This window comes from Drosophila sulfurigaster, chromosome 3 (genome assembly GCF_023558435.1).
Source record: "Drosophila sulfurigaster albostrigata strain 15112-1811.04 chromosome 3, ASM2355843v2, whole genome shotgun sequence".
In the NCBI taxonomy this organism is placed as follows: domain Eukaryota; kingdom Metazoa; phylum Arthropoda; class Insecta; order Diptera; family Drosophilidae; genus Drosophila; species Drosophila sulfurigaster.
The window spans coordinates 3,652,063-3,673,483 of record NC_084883.1 but is presented as its reverse complement, the minus strand read 5'-3'; the positions used below and the strand labels follow the sequence as shown (position 1 = coordinate 3,673,483).

Here is a 21,421-nt window from a genome sequence, read left to right as displayed (position 1 = left end):
GAAATGCAAAGAGCGGGATGTTAAAATAAAATAAAAGATTTAGTTTAATTATTGATCGCATGTGTTTTTATCTTTAATATGTTTTTGTTTTCTTTTTTTCCAATTTACTTTTTTAAATGTGAATGATCTACTAAAAACACAGTATTATATTGTGGGCGATTATGATTAGTTTTTTTTGTGTCTCTCATTCTGTTCAATACAATATATTCATCATTTGTTTTATGTTTAGGTTATGTGAGAAATATCTTAAGCTTAAGCATTTAAAAAACGACTACAGACTAAGAAAGTAAAGTTTAAATTATTTTTAAATATAAACATTCAATGTCAGAAATGTTTGTTTCTCTTTCATTCATTTAATATTGTAACTATATAATAATGTATTTTTTTATTTATGCATTTTTATATTGTACAAAAAGAGCAACTTAAAAGATTTAGCATTTTCGATTTTTTTAAGAGTTTTAAATCTGCCAATTTCATTGTCGCATTTTGTTGTTGGTTCTTTTAGTATTGTGGCAACTTAATTGACTAATGGTAGATAACTACATACATACATTAAACAGTTACACATTGGATTGAACAGCCACGCCCACACACTAGCATCCCTCCCTAAAACTTATCAACTAAATTGCTTAAGCGTTTTTAGCATTCCAGTTGGGTTTTCTTTTTAGCGATTTATTTCTTTGTTGCTTTTTGTTCTCGGCCATTCATTTTCAGGCATTTTGTTCGAAACTTTAGACAACAATTTGAATTGTAAGTGTTCAGAATTTCGAATCAAATCGCACTCAAACAATTGGCCTTTCACAAGTAATTTAAATAACTGCCATTCATGTCGCTAATTCTGTTGTTGATGGTAATCTTGTTGTTGTCCTAGCTTGGCATTCTTTAGTTGTTGTCGTTCTTGTTGCTTGCTGCTGCTGTCTGTTGTTGTTGTTGTTGCTGTTGCTTCTCCTGTTCATTTCATTCAAAACAATTCCATTAAAAAATAACTGAATTCTAATGTAGAATAATTTGTTTAAACATATTATCGAAGCATTAAGAAAGCATAATCTTAGTTATTCATCAGGTTCTTGAAGTTAACCGTTTCATTAAATGTTTGATTTAAATTTATGACTTCTTTGTTATTGTTGTGGTTTGATGTTACATCCATCGCCGCATCCGCCGTCGATGCATTGGATTCTGTTTAATTTCCTTGTGTTGTTTCCCATGGTTTGTTTGTTAATGTTATTGTATAATTAATTCGCTATTGAAGAGAGCTTTTGGGACACTCCATTCACAGTCTTTGATTTAAGGACATCATTTTCATATGAAAAGACAGTTTCCTTGCCATTTTCGACGACACTGTTATATAAGAAAATATCAAAACAAAATTGGGAATTAAGTATACGTAATTGTAATTGAGTTAATGTATCCATCTCACCGTTTGGTCATCAATTTCTTGCCATTGACAAATACCGTTGAGGTGGACGTGCGTTTGACAGCGCCATTGCTGTGGTGTCCACCAGCGACGCTGTTGCTGGCGGTGAAGGAAGTGAAACCGCCGGTGGGCATGAAAAAATCCATCATCGAATAATTGAGCATGGGCGCCCCAAACGGGCTCGCCAATTTGTGCTGATGGTGATGATGATGTCGAGCTGAGCCGCCAATGTTGCCGCCAATATTATGTGTAGTGTGGCCGGCATGACGTCGACTGCTGCTTGTGGCGCCATTCGACTGTGAATAGCCATTGGCATCTGCAATTGTGGACACAATAATGTATTTGTAGTTTGAAAGTGTGATGATACGATTTCTTACTCACCTCTGAAAAAGTCGGCGAAGGGCGCATTACCGCCAAAGAATTCACGGAAAACTTCTTCGGGGGGTCGGAACACAAATGGAAAACCGCCCATGATGTCGAAGTCATCAAAGTCGTGTGTGTAATGATGACGGGCATGTGAGCGGCTTTGGGCCCGATCTCCTAGGCCATCCTTTCCGTACTCATCGTAAATGCGGCGTTTCTTCTCTGCAAAATTTCGATAGTTATGTTTAGTTTATTGGCGATAAAAGCAAATACATTTTGTTGGAATTGGGTTTTAGTAGAAAACTTTCTAGCTGCGTATTAGTCGAGGCCTAAACAATTTGCTGCTGCTTCAGCTGCTGCTGATGTTGATGATGATGAAGAAATGAAGAGTGGTATTTATTGTGGGCTGCGGGTGGTAGCATTAATTCGCCACTTATGCAAAAATACAATGTCGTGCGCATCAAGGTTATTGCCAGTCAATAAACAAAATCAAACCAGTACAAAAAACAAACAAACAACAAAACGGCATAACCTTAAAAAAGGTGTCAAGTCTCCTTTACCAAAAAGTTTGTGAAACGGCGTGCCCTCGAATAAGTTGCGGAAGGTAAACGCCTGATAGCGATTCCCTCGCTTTGCGCCAGAACTCGACCCATAGCTGGGATAATGATAGTCATAGTCATAGTCACGACCTGCCGACGAAGCTGATCCGCCGGTGCTGCGATAACGCGAATAGTAACCACTTGAGGAACTGGCGTTGGCGCTGCTGCTTGCCGATGATTTGTGCAGCGTAGATCTGGCATCGTAGATCCTTCGCTTACGAGCTACATACACATACATATATATCCATATATACATACTAAATGCATCAAGTATACGCAACAGCAATAAAAAACATATTGTTCTTGCCCTTTTTCCCACTCAAATTCCCATTATTCCCTTGAAAGTTCACACTTACCATCGGATAGCACTTCATAGGCCTCTGATAGTTCCCGAAAACGTTTGTTGGCCTCCTCCAGGTTATCGGGATTCTTGTCAGGATGCCATTTCAGAGCCAACTTTCGATACCTGGGTGATATGAAAAATTAATTTCAATCTTAACTTAACCTTCTCTTAGATCTATTTCCAGGCTTCAACCTTGTGACTCTTCTCTTTACTTACGCTTTCTTCACTTCACTGTCGGTGGCAGTGCGAGCCACATCCAATACTTTGTAGTAGTCCACCATTTTGTTATGTGGCTTGTGGATTGTATGTGTGCGTGCGTGCGTGTGGATTGTGGTATAACCTAGGAACACTTTGTTGCTTCGGCTTCCTTTGATTCAATGATCTGCTTTTCCAAAATCGCTTCTCGTTCCACAAACTTCTCAAGCGCAACTGCAATACACAAAAACCAATAAAAGTAATACATAAATTAGTTCAAAGCAACCAAAAAAGAGTCGGGATCAAAATACCGTTAAAGAAGCAGCATTTAGCAAAACAAAAAAAATGAATGTTATTACTTTTTCGGTTTTCTTCCTAATTGTTATTTTGAATAGCAACACAATGCCTACTAACAGGGCAAGCAACAGCATAAACAAAATAACAAAGTACTCGTGCTCGTGCTCAGTTTTCATATTATACAAGTATGTGCAAGAAAAGGCAGCACGACTTTTTGTTTTGTTGCTTTAGTTTTTTTTTTTTTGCTTGTTTCGTTTGTTTCGCCGTTCTTCAGCCCCACATTTCGAGTTCAATGTCGTACGAAAACCTCATTCTCATAATGCGCGTCGCCCACATAGTCTCACACACACACACACACACACACAAACATACACTTCGAGAGACACACGCGAGCTTTCGGGGTGAGGACAGTGGCAGCAGTGTGCGCATGTGTAGGGCGTTCAGCAACCGCGCTGGAAGCAGCGACAGTGACTGTCTGTCTCTCTGTCTCATTCACGCGCATGTAAACATGTTATGAAGGTATGTTTGTTTGTTGTTAGCTTTGGCTTCACGCTACTCGCAGCAATTGCGCTATTGGCACCCATCTCTAGTCCCATTGTTTCCCTCACACACATTTTCGTGCAAAATAGTCGCTAATTTCATTTAATTTGATTTCATGCAGACTCCTTGACACAATTCTCTTTTAGTTTTATTTTTTCTATCAAATAAAATTACAACGCCAATTCATTTATCCGACTTGCTGTTAAAGTTGTTGTAGTTGTTATTGCTGTAAGCTAATCTGTGTCAATTGTTTCTGTGTTGCCAACGAAAGTGCTCTACAAATTAGCCCCGTGGCTGAGTGACAAACTTTATTGCGGCACTTAAGCTTAACACACATACGCACAAGTGTGACTGACCGTTTCGTTAAGTTTTTTTTTCTGTTTCGTTGTGTCAGTGTTGAACGGCGTGGGTTGCTCTGCTAAGTTCTTTCGTTCAAATTATTTAACTGATATAATATTTATAACTATATCAAGTTTGCAATACAATTGAAAGTTATTCAATCAGGTGCAGCTGCACTGATTCGACCACATTAATAAAATATTATCAGGTTTCGCAAAACCGAGCACACTCACCTATAGAGTCTTTTATTTATTTTTATCTAATTTAAATGAAGCGTGTGTGTTGCTCTTCATACATATAAAATGTAATAAATTTCACGCGTTTACGATAGAAAACTATTTAACTTAAGCCATATATACGTCACAAAAGAGAAAGATAAAAATATAAATCAAAATATATGTATACTTGAAGCATGTATGGAAAAATGTGTGTTTAAAATTCTGCTAATCGCATTCGATAGCCAAGTTTATCAGCAGGCGAAAATGGTTAAATAATGCTACATTTATCTGGGCAGTACTTTGATCTAAAAATTAATATGTATAAAGATAAACATATAGAATTCTTTTGGGAAAGATTAGATTCAAACTTCAATGAATTGTTACTAGATTTCCTGTGAATCTCATCCTTTCAATAGTGTTAGGAAACAGTCTGTCACAAATGCACAGTTTTTTAATATTTTATGTTTTTTATCTGAGGCACGTAAACATTGAGTCACTCAATCAATCACTCATTGTTGGATTGCACTGTTTTTAGATAATAAAAAATGTTGCAAGCAGAAATCAGAAATAATAAAAATTGAGTGCTAGGTTCCACCGAGATTTGAACTCGGATCGCTGGATTCAGAGTCCAGAGTGCTAACCATTACACCATGGAACCAACTTGGCCAGCTTCGCTAACTTGGCCCATATCAGGGAGAGAGCAACGCACTGCGCATGCTGGGATAAGAGTGACAGAGAAGGACAATCACTGTCTCACTCAATGCAGCCGTTTGAACTTTGTCCTCAACTTTTAAATGATGGCAATGGCTCAGAGCATTGAGAACAAGACACTCAAAACAAAGGAAGCTAGCTCAAAGTTTACAACAAAGACTAAACATAAAACGCTGGCTTTTTTATTATTATTTTTTGTTGAATACCATTGTTAGAAATGAAATGGAAATGTCAACGCGATTATGTTGAATAATCAATTTTCACCAAACACATACGCTAGTTGAATAGAGGCATTTAGAAATTGATTATACATATAGAGTACACGTAAATACGTATATATGTATGTATGTAGTGTCTATATACCTGTTGACATATTCGGCATATTCTAGGTCGTAGGTGTAGGAACTTGTAGCATTGTCTAAAAGCAGCAAATGACGACTACGACGACGACGACGATGAATACGAGAGCGACAACGTTGTCGACCGACTTGCTTTTGGTTGGCCTGACCAGACTATCTGTATGACACACTCGTCTTGTCTTGTCTTGTCTTGACTCGTCTCGCCGGTCGCACGTCAGCGAACGAATGGAGAGCGAGAGAGCAAGGGGGAGAGGGTAATAGGGGTGGGGGAAGATGGAGCAGAGACCCGCTGCTGGTTGATGACTTGGATTTCACAGCTGCTGACTCAAATCGCAGCAAATCTGTCGACTGACTGACTGACTGACTGACTATCTCATCGGATTGACACTTGCTTTAATTCTGTATGCCAACCACCCGTTGAGTGGGCGTGGTGCTGGCATTTAAGGCATTCGCTTGTTTATTGTTTGTTTGCCTTCTCCAATAGCCGGCAGGCCAGGCAAGAGGAATGGTTGCCAGGTGAAGTAAATGGAAAATACCCTGCAACTTGCTTGCTGCATTATGATATGGAGAACAATCAGCAAAACCTACAGTGTTACATCGCATTAAATGACATTTAAACATCTAAAGTCTACAGCTTTAATATGAAATATGAAAATGGTAAAACATTTTAAAAGCAATAACATTTTGTAAGTAATCTTAATTTGCTGTCTTCATAACTTCACTAACTTTGCAAATACGATTTTTCTTTCAAGATTTGACAACATCAGTTTTTTTTGCAGTCTTATTTATTATTTTCAATTTGTAATATTTTCTCCATTCTCTTTCACTTTGTTAGATAACGTCAATAAATTTAACATTTATATTAAAGTGAGATAAAAAACATTTCAAAAGCAAAAAATTTCTTGAAATAAATTTAAATTGTTGTCGCCCGAAAATAGAATACTTTTCCAATCGGATTAATCTATTGAAATTTCATAAGATTTGTCTTATTTATATTAAAGTTGTATATTTGAGACTTTCAGACTTATGCAACAGGTCAACAAAAGGAGGAAGAACAAAAAAATCAGAATAAATGTAAATTAAGTTAACATATTATGTATTCACTCTTCTTCTTCCGATTTTATTTTTAATTGAGTGGAAGAAATTTGATAAAATTTGTTATAGTTTCATAGTTAGAGGATTTTCAACAAATTTCGAAACGTTAAAGGTGAACTTCAGAAATGAGTTGACCGTGTGAATGCAGTAAAGGAGTCGAGACTTCTTGTCTGTAAGTTCAATATCCAGGGTATTTCAACAACAAGATTCATTGCGCTTGCGCTGCCTACGCAATGGTGGGCATCAAACCTGAAACCGCTCCAAAAATTATGTATGTGTAGTTGATGGTTGTTGCTGCCCATGTGGTTGCTTTGTGGTTGTGTGGCTTGCAGAGTTGCTGCTGCTTTTGCCAGTTGTTGTTAGATATGCAAATTACATCACCATTGGCAACGGCATCAGCATCAGCATCGGCATCGTTCGATAGACACAAATACCGTGTGCACGCACTACGCAGACCACGCAGACTGCTGAGAAGATTTTCACACTTTCCCATTTCGCGGTTTGTTGTTGCAACATGTTTGTTTATAAACGCTGTTGTTGTTGCCTGTTACTCGCTCATACGCACTCAATTAAAGTGTAATTGTGGGGACGTTGTTGCGTTGATAAACAAACATGACACGACACAATCAGCTGCTCTAGCTGAGCTGAAGTGCAACAATTGATCGCGAATCAACAAAATCTTCGCGGCTACAGCAGAAGAAGCAGAGCAAGAGGGAGCATTGGGCAACAGTTGGTTGCGTGTTAATTACACGCTCTGCGTGCTGAGCCACTTTTCTGATTGATTTTCCTCGTCTAGCTGTAATTGTTGTTGCTCCTCATTTTGCCATAACCCACTTCTTGTGCAAATGCAACAGACACAAACACACATTCAATGGCAAAATGAAAACTGATAGGCCGACGCAAAGCAAAACGCGCGATAAGAAAACGTTGCGCATTTGTACTCATACTTACACACACATATGTATGTACGGGGGGCGCTTAAGGAAAGTCACGCAAGCAAAGCAGCAACGGAGAGAAGTAAACAACAACTCACTCACTCACACTTTACATTAGCCAGCGAAAACTTTTGCTGCAATCGTCGATTTATTTGTCGTAGTTGTCGTAGGTATCGATGCAGTTGTTATTATTATTATTGTTGGTTGCACAAACATTATTAACAAATATAGCAGCAGCAGCAACAACAATAAATCAAAGCTCTGCTATAAACGCGCACGAACGCGGCAATGAATCGTTTAGGACTGAGCGCACAGATCTCTTAGTAGTTCAAAGCAGCTGACAAAGACGCCACTCACAGCGTTGCCATATCTGACTAACTTAGTGGGGGAAGCTAGAGAGAGAGTGAGTAAGAGCGCCTGTCTATGCGTGTGTGTGAGTAATATCGACGCCGGCGCCGCATTCGTTCAATATGCATTCACCTATTGTTGTTGCGATTTTTTTGTGCGTAGCTGCAGTGAACCGGAAGTAATTACATACGTGAATTTTTGCAATATTTGCAGCGCTTTGTTTCGTTTTCGTTTTTATCATTCCATCATTCGGAATGTGTGTGTTTTACCTTATCAACATAGTAGAGAGAGAGAGCGCTTGACACAATCAAAAGCTCGATGACGCGCAGATCACTCAGTTAAAGTGAATGTTGGTTATATTTTGTTTTTATTTTTATTTTGCCTGGTTTACCCCCTTTCTAAGAAGATATCATTGTGATTCATTCATTCAGCGGAAATTTGCTATTAGCTTTAATACCTACTAGCTCTTTTTGGCAAGCAATACTAACACATAATGCGAATAAATAAATGTATACATATATACTAACAAATATTGATTATAAATTTGCATTTCAAAAATATATAAATTTTATAGTCAGAGTTTATATGCTGAATCTTTGAGGCGGCAGAGCGCAGCAACAAAATGTTAACATAACAAATTTGAATATTTAATTTTAGCCCTCACACTAAGCACCTCGGCGAGGCGAGGCGAGGTGTGTGAGAGATTGAGAAGAGAAGAGAAGAGCGGCAGACTGCCGGCCAAGCAACGGGTGAATCGCTAACGCCGCACAGTGTTGCGAATCCACTAATGAAAGAATTGATCAATTAATTAAATTAATAAATAGAGTATTAACTCAATTTTCTCCCTTTCGAGTGAGGAACAGCTGTCTAGTGTCGAATTCCAGAACTGATTCTACAGTTCGATAAGCTTTTCTAGTCGTGACCTGCCTTGTTAAAATGAAAGTTTTATGTCTGCATATTAAATACGATATTCCAACCCAATGTGCAGTTTAACCAGCAGGTGGTGATGATTTTTGCCGAGTAAGAAATTCGTGCAAAAATCTTCAGTTTATAAATTTTACACTTTATATACAGATATATTAGTATATTTGCATATGTGTGTGTTCGTCTGTGTGCTTGCGTTTATTTTTAAGTTTGCGGAAAAATTAAAATTTATAAAAAGAATATACATTCGTATATAGACATGTGTGTACATACATATATAAACATATAAAACAAGTTATCTTGCTATAAATACCCAGTAAACGAATTAAAAGTAGTTAGTAATAAGTGATTTAAATCGGTGAGGATGTAATAGATAATGTGGGATAGTAAAAAAGAGAATTGAATTTAATGAAATCAGCCTGACAAATTAGTATACCCAGAACCGACAAAATAATTTGTAGGATATGTTAACAAATTAGCGAGAGAGAAACGTTAAACGTCTAGAGATATTGCGGAAGAAATGAGAAATCAAACGGCACAATCACATTCACATTGGCAACGCTGCCAATTGAAATCGGTGAGGTTGAGGTGAATGCGTGGAATTGGAACAGCGGTAAGTGGCAACAATTACAATTACAAAAGAAAGAGAGCACAGCCAAAATACCACAAATTAATGACACGATGCAAAAGGCAAATTGCAAATTGCAATGGAAAGTGTGTTGGGGGAGCGGGCGTGGTGAGAAGAGAACAAACCAAGTGGAAAGCGAAAGGTGGAAACGCGCCAAATTGCACAATCTGGGAGCTGAGACAAAACAAAACAAACGAGAAAACACACACAATGCAATGCCACGAAACCATAATAATATAATAACAACCTACAGATGCAGAGCACAGCAACAACAGCAACAGCAACAACAACAAGAGCAACAACAAAAGTAACTTTGAGTATGTGAGTAACAACAATAGAGACCTAGAAATAGACACGTGGGCGTGGGAATGTATCTATTTTTAAGATATGCCTCGATCACAATAATAACAAAGACAAACGACCCAGCAGCTTTTCATTTTCATTTCCATTTTCTTTTTGTATTTTTTGGTGTAAAGCTTACAACAACTACTGATTCATCAGTGCATTGAGTGTAAGCAGCTGGCAATTCGTTCGATATGGAACTGCTTGAAAACCATTTGAAACTTTTGTAATATCACTGGGCGCTCCTATCGCTTGGGGGCCCTTTATTATGTTTATGCTTCTCTATCTCTCTCTGGCTCTTTCTATCTCATTCTTCCTTTTGTTCGCTTGCGGGGGGCGGCTTCTAATCAATTTGCTGGAGCGTTCAGTTCCAGCGCATAAATTAAATCAATTCAATGTAAATTTCGAAATTGTCTATGTAATTTTTGTAGGCTTTATGTGTTTGTATACCCGATACCCCGAAGGCAAAAGGGTATAACTGAAATCCACCCTAGGCGATAAATGTATTTTTTCAGTGTGTTCAGTTAAGCACTATATAAGTTTGTGAGCACTATTAGATAATCTTTTTTTGTTAATTGTGTTCCCTAAATGTGTTTATCCAGTATCTTACAGTCGAGCATACCCGTCTGTACTTCTGCTTTTTTCCAAATGTTCTTTAGGTTGGGCTGTGGTTTTGTGGTTTGTTAGTTCGTCAACAGAAATACATGGGATTCGAACGAGCTCTACTAATACCATTAAAGTAACACGCCCCGATTAAGGGCATAGTTTTGTTAGATTTTCTCAATAGATTACAATTTGTATGTATGTATGTCATTAGGTTGTGATATGCATCCATTGTGCAGAATATTGCTAAACTACTGTTATATATTATTTTCAATTTATTCTCAATAACAAAATATTTAAAAAAAACAATGTTCAAATGAGTTTTATAAAATTCGAGCTAAAAACAATGGTCAGCTTCCAAGAAATAGCATTTAAAGTTTATCTTGATCTAAATGATAAATGATAAATTAGCTTGATAAAAGATTGCCGACAGGTCGAAGTTCAAGCACTTCTTTCTCGCATCTCATGATGCGATTCTGATCTAATCTAATCAAGGTTGGCAAAAGAAAGCTCCCGGATTATGAGAGCCGAATGGCAAACACTTGTGCGGGTGTAATGATGACGATGTTGATGTCGATGCTGTGGCTGTGTGACTGGAGAGTCATGCGCCCATAAATACTAAAATACGGCAAACAACTAAATAAGGTAAAGTCAGCTTTGTTGCGGACTGACGGCGGTCACATAAAAACTACCCACCATTAATCGCAGCAATGCGATCATATAAAACCTGTAGCTAGAGATCAAGCAACCATACATACATATGTATGTACATATTGGTGGACAGTCAGTCAGGCGGATGATGATCTCAATGAAGACATTTATTATTGCGTTTCTGATTTGTGAAATCAACCCGGCAACTCTAACAAGCTTCCTTCTACTTCTTGGAGCCAATGTATCTAATGTTTTTTTTTTGCGGCAGACCACTCGGTTTGAAGCGATTGTAACATCGCCCCTCACCTTGTGCTAGCTTCCTTGTATGCAGCTCCATAAATCCGGCAGACGATGACGTTCCAGATCGTGATATAAACGCCATCCAACGACGACTACTGTGCTGACACACAGAGCGTAAGTCAAGCCAAGTCCAAACGTTGGCGGTATCCACTTCCACATCTAGATCAAGTCTGATCCAGCCGCAGGCTGAGCATGGACAATGAGCTTTTGGAAAAGTCAAGCGCTGTTGCACTCTTTGTTGCTGCTGCTGCGTTGCTGTTGCACTAGATAAACCTATCTTGCATTCTCTGTTTTGTTTCAAATACTCTGTAAAACTAGGTGAATGAGTATATTAGCTGGCATCATGAAAATAAACCTCACTCTCTTTAATATTTGGTGGCATTTGGTATAATTTCTTTTCATTAAATATTTACAGGGTATGTAGAAAGTTATGTATGGTCGCATGTTCAGGTTCTGCGTTGTGCACCCGTTTGTTGCATTGACAATGAAGTTATTAAAGCGCAAACTAGGCAAAAAACCGCAAAACTGCATCAACCCAAAGACTTTGGCCAACGAAACGGAAACATGTGATTAAAACTGAAACAAAAAATGAACAAAAAAATGATCGCATACCTCTCGTCGGACAATCGAATTACAAGCGTGGACTATAAAGCACATATACTCGTCTGTATGTAAGTACATAAATTGTAGGCAGTTAAAAAATTTTTAGAGGCGAAAGTTGCTACCAAGCGCGAATCCAACAGTTGGTCCAAGTCGTGTTGCACAACTTGGGGCACGTACTGGTTAAGTATCATCTCTTTATCTAAACGTTGGCAGTAACATAATTTCCCAATTAGATAAAACACTACTAACCACATCTGGTCATAAACAAAGCACGGAAAAAGACATTTACAGAATCAAATGGAACTTATGCTGAGAAGGGTGAGCTAAAGCTGAGGGCTCAAGCTTTGAAATCTGATATGCTGGTTGGTTGGGTCCAACCAACAAGTGTAGCGGAAAACCACAGCAAACAAAAAAAGAAGAGCTTCTCGAATAATAGCCGTGAGATAGTACAGCCTAAACTTAAGACCATAACATAAATCATCGTAGTCTTTTAAGTTTATTTTAATATTCTACGGGTGTATTTTTTTTTTTAATTGTTTCCCTATTGATTACAATAAAATTAGATAGGCATTGTGAATAAATATTTTTTTATTTTATTTTCCTTTCGAAAATCAACATAATAAACTGGATGGAAATTCATAATATACAAATTTCTTTTAGAGATCGATATGACTTCCTTATTTTTAAAAAATTTTATTGCATTACTTCTAAAAAATTAGATCATGCATTAGAAGCTTTTCCAGCTTATAAAGTACATCAACGCTAACCTCTGATAGTTCGATCAGGCTTTTCACCAACTTTCCGACTAGTGCAACGAATAAATGCTTTCAAGTAGTCGCAATCTACACCCAATCTCGAGTACAAGTTACTTTTGAGGTCAACTAGCAGGCGTTGACTCGGCTACTTGCTCGCTCAGTTGATGATCATCATCATCGCCCCATGGCAGCAGACGCTGCGACGACTCTTTTGTTTTTGCTGTTGCTGGTTCGCTTGGTCAGTTCAAGATGGGTGCCAGTGTTACGTCTCCTCTGACTCTGAGTCAAATCTTTTTGCCCGCTCACGCGCTGTCAGCAACACCAACAACAACAGAAAGAGTAACAAGAACGAGCTATTTTTTTTTATAGCTGGCGCATCATTTGCTGCTTGTTTGTTGGTTTTCTCGGGGTTTTTGTTGTAGGTTTATGTTTGTTGTGGTAATTATTATAAATAGTTTAAATGAAGACCATAAACAAAATGAAAGTTGAGTCAGTACGGAGCAGTCGCAGTTGAGCATAGCGTTCACTATGATTTTCAGTGTTGAACAAGTTTATCTGTTTGCCAGCCGCAAGACAAGAAAACGAACTCAATTTTCAAAGCAATTAATGTAATTGAATGCACTAGTCATAAAGCATCACAAAAACAAAGTTCGTTGATGATGGGTAATAAATTTATAATTGAAAAGTAATTGCATGTCGCAAAAGGTAATTATAATCTAATGATCAACTTGACTGCAAGCCGAGTTTACAGTGCTGGTCAACAAACTAACATGCGACAAGTCAAAGATATTGAAACTAACATGCGACAAGTCAAAGATATTGAAAGTGTTTTAGCTAATTGCAAACGACGACTTGCGTCGCGTCGCGTCGTTTTTGTTCCATTTCCAGTCGTCTCAGCGAAACACGCGCCTCACCTTGAACAAGGCAGCAACTTCATTTACCCTTCCTCTCTGTTTGTGAGTCTGTCTGTCTGTTTCTCTTTCTCTCTTCCTCTATGAATATATGTACATGTATTTAACTCTTTTGTGTGCGCGTTCGCGACATTGGACATAACACAATGATAAAAGATTTGGCAAACATGCAAACAACAAAGTCGACCCGACCACCAACAAAATGTTTTGCAAATTGAAATGAAACCACAAAAAGTGCTAAAGTTAATTTTTGCGCAAGTAGAATTAATAGCAAAACAAGGAACAATACTAGAAATTATTATTATTATTAGACATTGTGGTGGTGAGAATCTGATTAAGCTGCTCTACGTGTTTCGTACACAATTTATGATTACTCTTCTAACATGCCATATATTTAAGACCTTCGCTTTCAAGTTTACCCAGCGTATATCAAATTATATTCATAGCTATCCATTTAAGTGCAAAATGTTCTCTTCTCTCCAATTTACTTTTTTTAAGGTTTCATTATTTAATTACACATTCAAGTGAGAAGTTAAATGAAGCGAGTATTACATCTGGAGACCTTTGATATCTGATTATGATTGCGAATAATGAATATGTATATTCTTAAGTAGAGCTTCAAAAGCATTCAAGTAGCAATGCTGGGCAGCTATTATAACGAGTATTTATATACAAGTCTTTGTCATTAGGCTATTCCAATCTCAATTCTTTCAACAGCAAATTAAATGACATCATACCAAGAATACCACATACAACTCGCTTTTTTATTTCATGACTAATTGGAGTACTTTCGAGTGCACTTCGATTCACTCACTCTTTCATATCGGTCACTATCAGATTGTCGCCCAGAAAATTTTCTTCAATCTCTACAGTAAAAAATATATGGCATCAATGTATTATTTACACAAATCATCTGCTTAATTAAATAACCAATAATATTAGGCATAAGCTGCTTGTGCCTCTTTAATGAAATACATTTGTAATAAGTTGAGACACGTGTAAGCGCCACATATCTGTCTGTCAGTTTACAGACTTTCTCACAATTCCCGTGGAGAAAACATAAACCCTATCATATGACGATGGACTTGAGAGGCAGACACACAGATGGTTCGACTGACAGGCTGGACTGCCCAGTCACGAAAGTGGGTTTTACATTAGACTTGCTTTTTTCGTACTCTATTCTGCGGACAGACAAGACCCCACCGCTCATTAAGCAATCTGGCAGATGTGAGCGCCAGTTGGTATGGGAGATATACCGAACCGAACCGGTTAATTTAAATAGCCGAAGCTAAGCATACGCAATGATTGATTCGTCATTCAAAGTTAGTAAATTAAATGAATTTTTACAAGATTTTCACTGAGTAAATACAGTTGCAACGGTAGTTACAAATCTTGACGACTTTTTGTGGAAAGGGGCAGAGGAATGATAACGCTGACAGGCAACAATTTTTATGTGCGCTTCAAGTGCAGCCAGAGGAGATTCATTCAATTTATCTTACACGAGCTGACAGCTTACAAAAACGAAGAAACCAAACCTCAACCGACCGGTGCTCAATGCTCGAATACTCGTTTTGGTAATTAATGAAAGACGAAGGGTAGGCGGGCCAGTCGAGGGGATAACCTCAAGTAATCATCAATAGGTAAAAGAAAACTACTCTGCAAATACAAAGGTACACAATATAGAAACAAAATCCAAATCAACAAACAATGCTGCCAATCAAGATATTTACAAAGCTTTGCACTTCAAGCTAACTTTCAGATGCATACAAATGTTTCTGTTACTGATACGGCATTAAATTGGCTTTCCATATGGAAAGCATAAGCATGGTCTTAATATAGATTATTTCCTATTTTTACGGTAGATTCATCTAGTTTAAAATATTCTGAACAGATTTCGGAGTCCCATATGGTCTAGTGGCTAGGATATCTGGCTTTCACCCAGAAGGCCCGGGTTCGATTCCCGGTATGGGAAGTAAAATTTTTGTCAACTTTTTATTTTATTTTTTAATTTAATATATATATATTTAAATTCCATTTAATAATTGCATTCTATATCCTGTACATACGCTTATGATCTTTAGAATTTGAATGGAATAAAACCGACTGTTTATAAGAAAAGAAATCTAAAATCAAAAGAGCTAATTTGTAAAAAAAAACCTGTTACCAATCATTGCCAATTTGTGTTCAAGTATAAACGCTAATATTTTAATCGTGTGAAATAAAAAGAATTTCGACCTAAAAAAATGTTTGATCAATTTAAATTGAATATAGTGAAACTTCCCAGAAGTTTTTTCAGGCGTACATTTTTAATGCAACGCTTATTTTCCAACGTCCTGTATTGATCCCACATTATGAATATCTCTATTAGCGGACACTTCTTTATAAAAATCTACGAAACATTTTGGTTAGTTTTACTAGTATAATAATATACGAATATATTATGATAGTATACACATTAAGTTAGAATTATTTTTACAGCCAAGTTTCAAAGTACTCTTAAGAATATGATACATGTGGGAGCTCTATTAAGCGGACTTCTGTTGGTCGACAAAAATGCGTGTCCGGTCAATAGAGATTTCACTGTATTTCGTACAGATATATTTTAAAATGCCCACTGAAATTAGTGAATGCACTATTTTCACGTTTTAAATTTTCTACGGTAGAATTGGGTATTGGTAGTGTTTTCTCTTTAGCCATTTGGCACGGCAATCAGACATCAACATCACCCGCTACCCCCCTGACTTTGGGAGGTGGCACAATAGACGTCGGTCATGCATGGCTTGCAGTTGGAATTGTCGTACACACCTCTTTGGCCTTTTGTTTGCAGAGTGCAAAACGTTTTCACTCGCTGCATTTCATTTTCATATGCACACGAAAATGCGCGCATGAAGACGGCGACAATGCCACGCCCACTGTCTGCAATGCCCCAGGTGGGCGAAACTTTAAGAAAAGGGCCCCTCTCAAAGCCAAAGGCCGTTGACACAGATTTTATATTGGCGTTGCGTGCGTTAAAACCGGGTTCGGGTTTGGGTTCGAACTCGGACTTGGGCTTCAGCTCAAACTCGTGCACGGATTGTGGTTCTGGGTATGGTCAAGACACGACACATGTAGATACATCTGCCAGACGCCATCGATTGCAAAGCGTCGCGACGCGACGCAGCGGCGGGTAGAAAGTGGTATCGAGAAGACGCATGACCAATAAATAAATTGAAATATTTACGCTTTGAGGAAAGAATCGCGACGGCAAATGTTGAAGGCGAATGAATGAACGTGCCGATCGCGCCAACCGGTCTGGGAGTCGCGACTCGCGAGTCTCTTTCCACTCTGCATCTGAATCTGAATCTGGCTTTGTGTGTCTGTGGGTATCCATCCGCATCCCTATAATCGCTACGTTGGTCTCTCTGGTTGCCGCCAGCAGCTGGCTGAACAGTGTGTCGACTGTGTGACCCACTCTCAGTTGTCCATTTAAAGCGGCGAATGCGAATTGCAAACGCGGCCAAACTACCTCCAAAGTATCTGCGCACATTTATCGCCAGTTTTAGACAGTTTGACGTCGTAGTTGTAGTTGTTGTTGTTATTTCCAGTTGCCATGGGCTGGCCGAAATATCAAAACTGAGATTTCACCTCCGGTCACAGGCTGCAGTAGTCACAACGGACGGGACGGGACGGCGTTGAACAGCGCCAAAAAATAATCATAAACTTGCAAAAGAAAAAACAATCGCCAAAAGAAAGATTTTTCCATATACATTGTAAATTGCCGCAAATATTGTTGGAAATTAAGCGCCAGCGTCCATGGCACATCAAATTGATTGGATCCCGATTTGCGGTAACGCAGTAGAAGCGAACAAACAAAGCTTTCGACAACAATAAAGATGGTTTAACAGCAGCAGCGGCGACGCAACAAGCGTCAAAAGCTTTAATATGCAGTTAGCGTAGCTTTAGCTAGAAGAGAGCGAGGGTGATGGCAGCACACTCGGTAGGCAGCTTACGAGTAAAGCTAGAAGAGAGCGAGGGTGATGGCATCAGGCATCAGGCAGCAAGCAGCTGTTGCTTTTTGTTCTTGCTGAAAAACTCAACTCAACTGGTTTAACAATAAACCCAAACGTTGCCATGCCTTGGCGTTGGCGTTTACATTTGATGTTTAAGAAAATAACGAACAAAAAAGACAAAAAAAAAGAGTAGAAACAGAAAAACTAAACGTCTCTTTTTTGTTTTATTGTGTTGCTTCCACTGCTACTCTCGTCGATTCTCTGATTCTCTGGGCTTGGCTTTCTTTGACTGCTGTCAAAGCAGCAGCGCCACAAACTGGCAACAAAAAGCACTATAAAAATGTTAATTTGTATGCTGTTCCTTGTTTTTTTTCTTGCTTGTGTTTCTGCTTCGGCTTCGGCTTCATATGTCGTCTCGTCTCACACGCGCTTCTAATATCTGAATATATCTCTGATGACGAAGACCAAGGCAAGACAAGACACGACAAAAAGAAGACGATGCGATGATGGCATACAACAAATAGCCAAAGACAGTCAACAAAAGTTTCAATTGCTCTCTGCCCGCATTTAGCTTGGAAAGTCGGAGGCGGTGAAAAGTGGGCGGGTAATAAAAAACAACAACAACGACGGCAACAACTAATGCTACGTCTTTCTGTTTGCTGTTGCTGCTGCTGCCACACTTTTGATGAATTTGCTGTTTTATGCTTTCAATTTTTTCCCCAGTCGGAAATTGAGATGCAACCGTGCTTGCAACTGAAGCAGTTTAATGTGAGTGATCCGTAGCATTATGAGTGGCTGAGGCAGATACTCATTATAAAGGTACTTCAATCAAGTTAGCTTTTGGCTCAAGTGCAGGTCAACCGTAAGTGCAGCTTATTTTCGGCATTCATGAAAGAGGGAGTTTTGAGGAAATGTGCCTGATTAATAGCGCATTAATCAAAAAGCTTCACGTATGTAATAAAATGGCACTTAATTAAGTACTCTCGAGATATCGTCGAATTTATGGAATTTCATACAAACAAAAGATTTTCCATATTGGGAATTGAACTCAGTCCTTCCGGGGTGAGAGATGGATGTATGTTCTAACAATTTGATAATTTTGAACTTATTTATATAGACTTTCGGGTTGACTAGGCAAAATATTAAAATCTTGTCAGATATATCCCATATGGTCTAGTGGCTAGGATATCTGGCTTTCACCCAGAAGGCCCGGGTTCGATTCCCGGTATGGGAAGTAATATTTTTATCCACTTTTTTATTTATTTATATAAAATATATATACTACTTAAATTTTTTTTTTTACTATAAGACCACTATTTCATTTCGCCCCTTTTTTTAAAATCGAGGATACTATAAAAATAATTAAATGATAAAAATAAATGAATAAATGACAAATAAAAAATTGTAAAATATTTCAGGTTGATAGCAATTTGGCAGTTGAGATTATGCGTAATATTAATTCTAATGCTGACCAAGATCGGTCCATAACCGTCTTCGAAATGATGGTGCTTACTACTAATGTTGGCCAATCTAAGTTGGAAGTAATACAAATTGACCAATTTAACAAGCAAAAAAAGAAAAGAAAATTTATTACAATACTTTCTTAGTTGTTGAACGTTAACTAGTAAAAATGTTTGTTAATGTTTAAGCGCCACGCAAAAGAAACGAGCACAAAAGGAAAATAAACAGTTTCGTTGTTGTTGCGTTGGATCGTATAGACGTTGTCGTTGTGGTTGTCATTTATGTTGTTGCTGGGCTACGGTGAAATAATAATAACAACAACAACCGTTTCGCTAACAACAAGCAATGCTTAAAGAGTCGAGTACTTAACTTTTGTTAAAACGAAAATTAGCCATGCTTTTTGTTGCAACACAGCAACTAACCAACACGAGGCACAAACGTGTGGCAAGCGAATGGTAACAACAACAACAATAGAAAAAAATGCCTTGACTGAGTTTTTTTGTGCTTCTCAGCTTAATACGAAAATTGCTTTTTCATTGTTGCAGCAATCGTTGTTATTGTTGTTGTTGCTAACTGACAATTTGATTGCCTTTTTTTTTTGTTGTTGTCTATTTTCTTGCTGTTGTATTTGCAAACGGAAAAATCAATTTGATTTTTAATTACGGCAAATTTAAGACAAACAAATTGCCGATTGTGCCGAAAAAGGCGAATTAACAACAAAAACAACAATGATGATGACAATAATCATACAAGTTGTGATACACAATCCCCCTCCCCATTAACAAATGACAACGGCAACAACAAACGTAGTCATTTGAGTCATAAACCCGTATAACGGTACACACACACACACACACAGTTGATGCACAGCAGCTGAAAGGAAGTGTAGCAAAGCGACAGATAGCAATGGCCAGCATACTGCCGAAAGAGACAACAACTTAAAAAAAACAATGAAAAACACACATTACATTGCACAGTGCAATGAACCGTTATACAATTTCGATTAATTGCCTGCATGCAAGCGTGCAAAATGCCTACTATCCTATCTGTTTCTATGCGTTGGAGAGAGAACACAACACACACACTTTCGATTATTGAACTTGTGTCAACTTCACTCAGTAACAAATTGGCATTTTAGCAGGCGCCATTTTGTTATTCTATTTGTATATTTTTCATGAATTGCTCACCTGGTTCTCCTTCACTCGTTTGTATTTATATGTGATGTTGTTGTTGTTGTTTCAAATGCAGCTTGAAAAGCTTCCTTCTTGAGAGACACGATAAAAGAAATAAACAAATAAGCGGTGAAAATAAAGATATTACAAAAAGCTTTAGAGCTGTTTTCACACTATTAGCAACAGCAACTGCAACAATAACAATATTGGTCTCGAAGTGTACAAAACACGATAGATAACACGATATGGCGAAACAAATACAAATAAAACATGAGCCACAGCTTTGTTGGCTGCGCTCTCTTTCGTGTTGACGGAAACGTTAGGCGACAAACCCCTGACGAAACAACAACACAAAGGCGACAGCAACAATTACTACTAGCTTTTTATTGATTTTTTTACGCGATGCAACAACTAATAAAAATCAGAAAAACACGCGTCATCATATAGCCGATGTTGCTTTGCTGGGTTCCTTTGCAATTATTATTTTGAGCGTATTTAAATAAGAATAAACACAAAAGAATTTCGCACACACGCACACAACTACAGAAACGCGCGAACTCGTACTTCAATGTCAACTCGCTTTCAATAACTTCTTGCTGTTACTGCTTCTTTATTCAATTTGCTTGCTCTTTTTATTTTGACAAAATTTGCAATTTTTTAAGCACGTATCACATAATTATGTGTATTTATTTTGGCATAATTACCAGCCCAAGCACGCTGCGCTTTGCAGAACAGAAAAACTTTTGTTGGTTTACAAGCGCCGAGAGCGCGTTTTATTGCAAAAGTGCCAAGACTCGAGAACAACAACAACCGTGCGCAAGAAAAACGAAAAGAAGACTGAAGAGACAAGAAAAAATGCAAGGCGTCAACGTGCCCGCAAGTGGAAATAAAAACTTACTAATTATAGTCAAAAAGTATACCAAATTAAACTACTTCCTAAATACTAACTGGTTACACTTTCTATAATAATACCAAAATTCTATTTTCGAACAATACAGGCAAAATTGCATTTTTAAAACAATTCCCGTTTTTATTTTATCTTCAAAAATTTAGAATCTTTCATGTTTATATTAAAATATAATATAAAAGCTGGAGATATATTTTAATAAAAATATTAAAGCGAATATAAATGGTCATCTGATGAATGATTATTTCATATATCAAAGTCAATTTTTACTTGATCGAATTTGGCAAATATGTGTCATTTCTTTCTCCCGATAACAAATTTATTAATTCATTTTTGAATTGTATTACTGTTGATCTACAGCAAGCTTTAAATCTACATTTGAATAAATGCAAACGGTTTTGGTATTTTCATTAGTAATG

At 37.7% G+C, this 21,421-nt stretch overlaps 1 protein-coding gene and 3 non-coding genes across 9 annotated transcripts; 2 read left to right on the top strand and 2 right to left on the bottom strand.

Annotated features, from left to right (window-relative positions):
• Positions 1-141: 141 nt before the first annotated feature.
• Positions 142-20,949, bottom strand: LOC133842110 (dnaJ homolog subfamily B member 6). Of its 6 annotated transcripts, none has more exons than XM_062275033.1 (8): positions 20,800-20,949; positions 20,111-20,187; positions 2,936-3,148; positions 2,733-2,842; positions 2,338-2,598; positions 1,796-1,999; positions 1,418-1,730; positions 142-1,338 (listed from the first exon to the last, which is right to left on the bottom strand). In XM_062275033.1, exons 3-8 carry the CDS (start codon positions 2,998-3,000, stop codon positions 1,233-1,235), a joined length of 1,059 nt encoding a protein of 352 aa, XP_062131017.1. In that variant the 5' UTR covers positions 3,001-3,148; positions 20,111-20,187; positions 20,800-20,949; the 3' UTR covers positions 142-1,232. The 6 variants fall into 6 exon arrangements, with proteins under 6 accessions (XP_062131017.1, XP_062131019.1, XP_062131022.1 ...); XM_062275035.1 differs by having other exon boundaries at positions 20,111-20,184; positions 20,800-20,937; XM_062275038.1 differs by lacking the exon at positions 2,338-2,598 and having other exon boundaries at positions 20,800-20,944.
• On the bottom strand, positions 4,895-4,966 carry Trnaq-cug (transfer RNA glutamine (anticodon CUG)). Its single transcript has one exon. It is a non-coding gene; the product is annotated as a tRNA-Gln (tRNA).
• Positions 15,374-15,445, top strand: Trnae-uuc (transfer RNA glutamic acid (anticodon UUC)). The gene has a single exon. It is a non-coding gene; the product is annotated as a tRNA-Glu (tRNA).
• Positions 18,625-18,696, top strand: Trnae-uuc (transfer RNA glutamic acid (anticodon UUC)). The gene has a single exon. It is a non-coding gene; the product is annotated as a tRNA-Glu (tRNA).
• Positions 20,950-21,421: the final 472 nt, after the last annotated feature.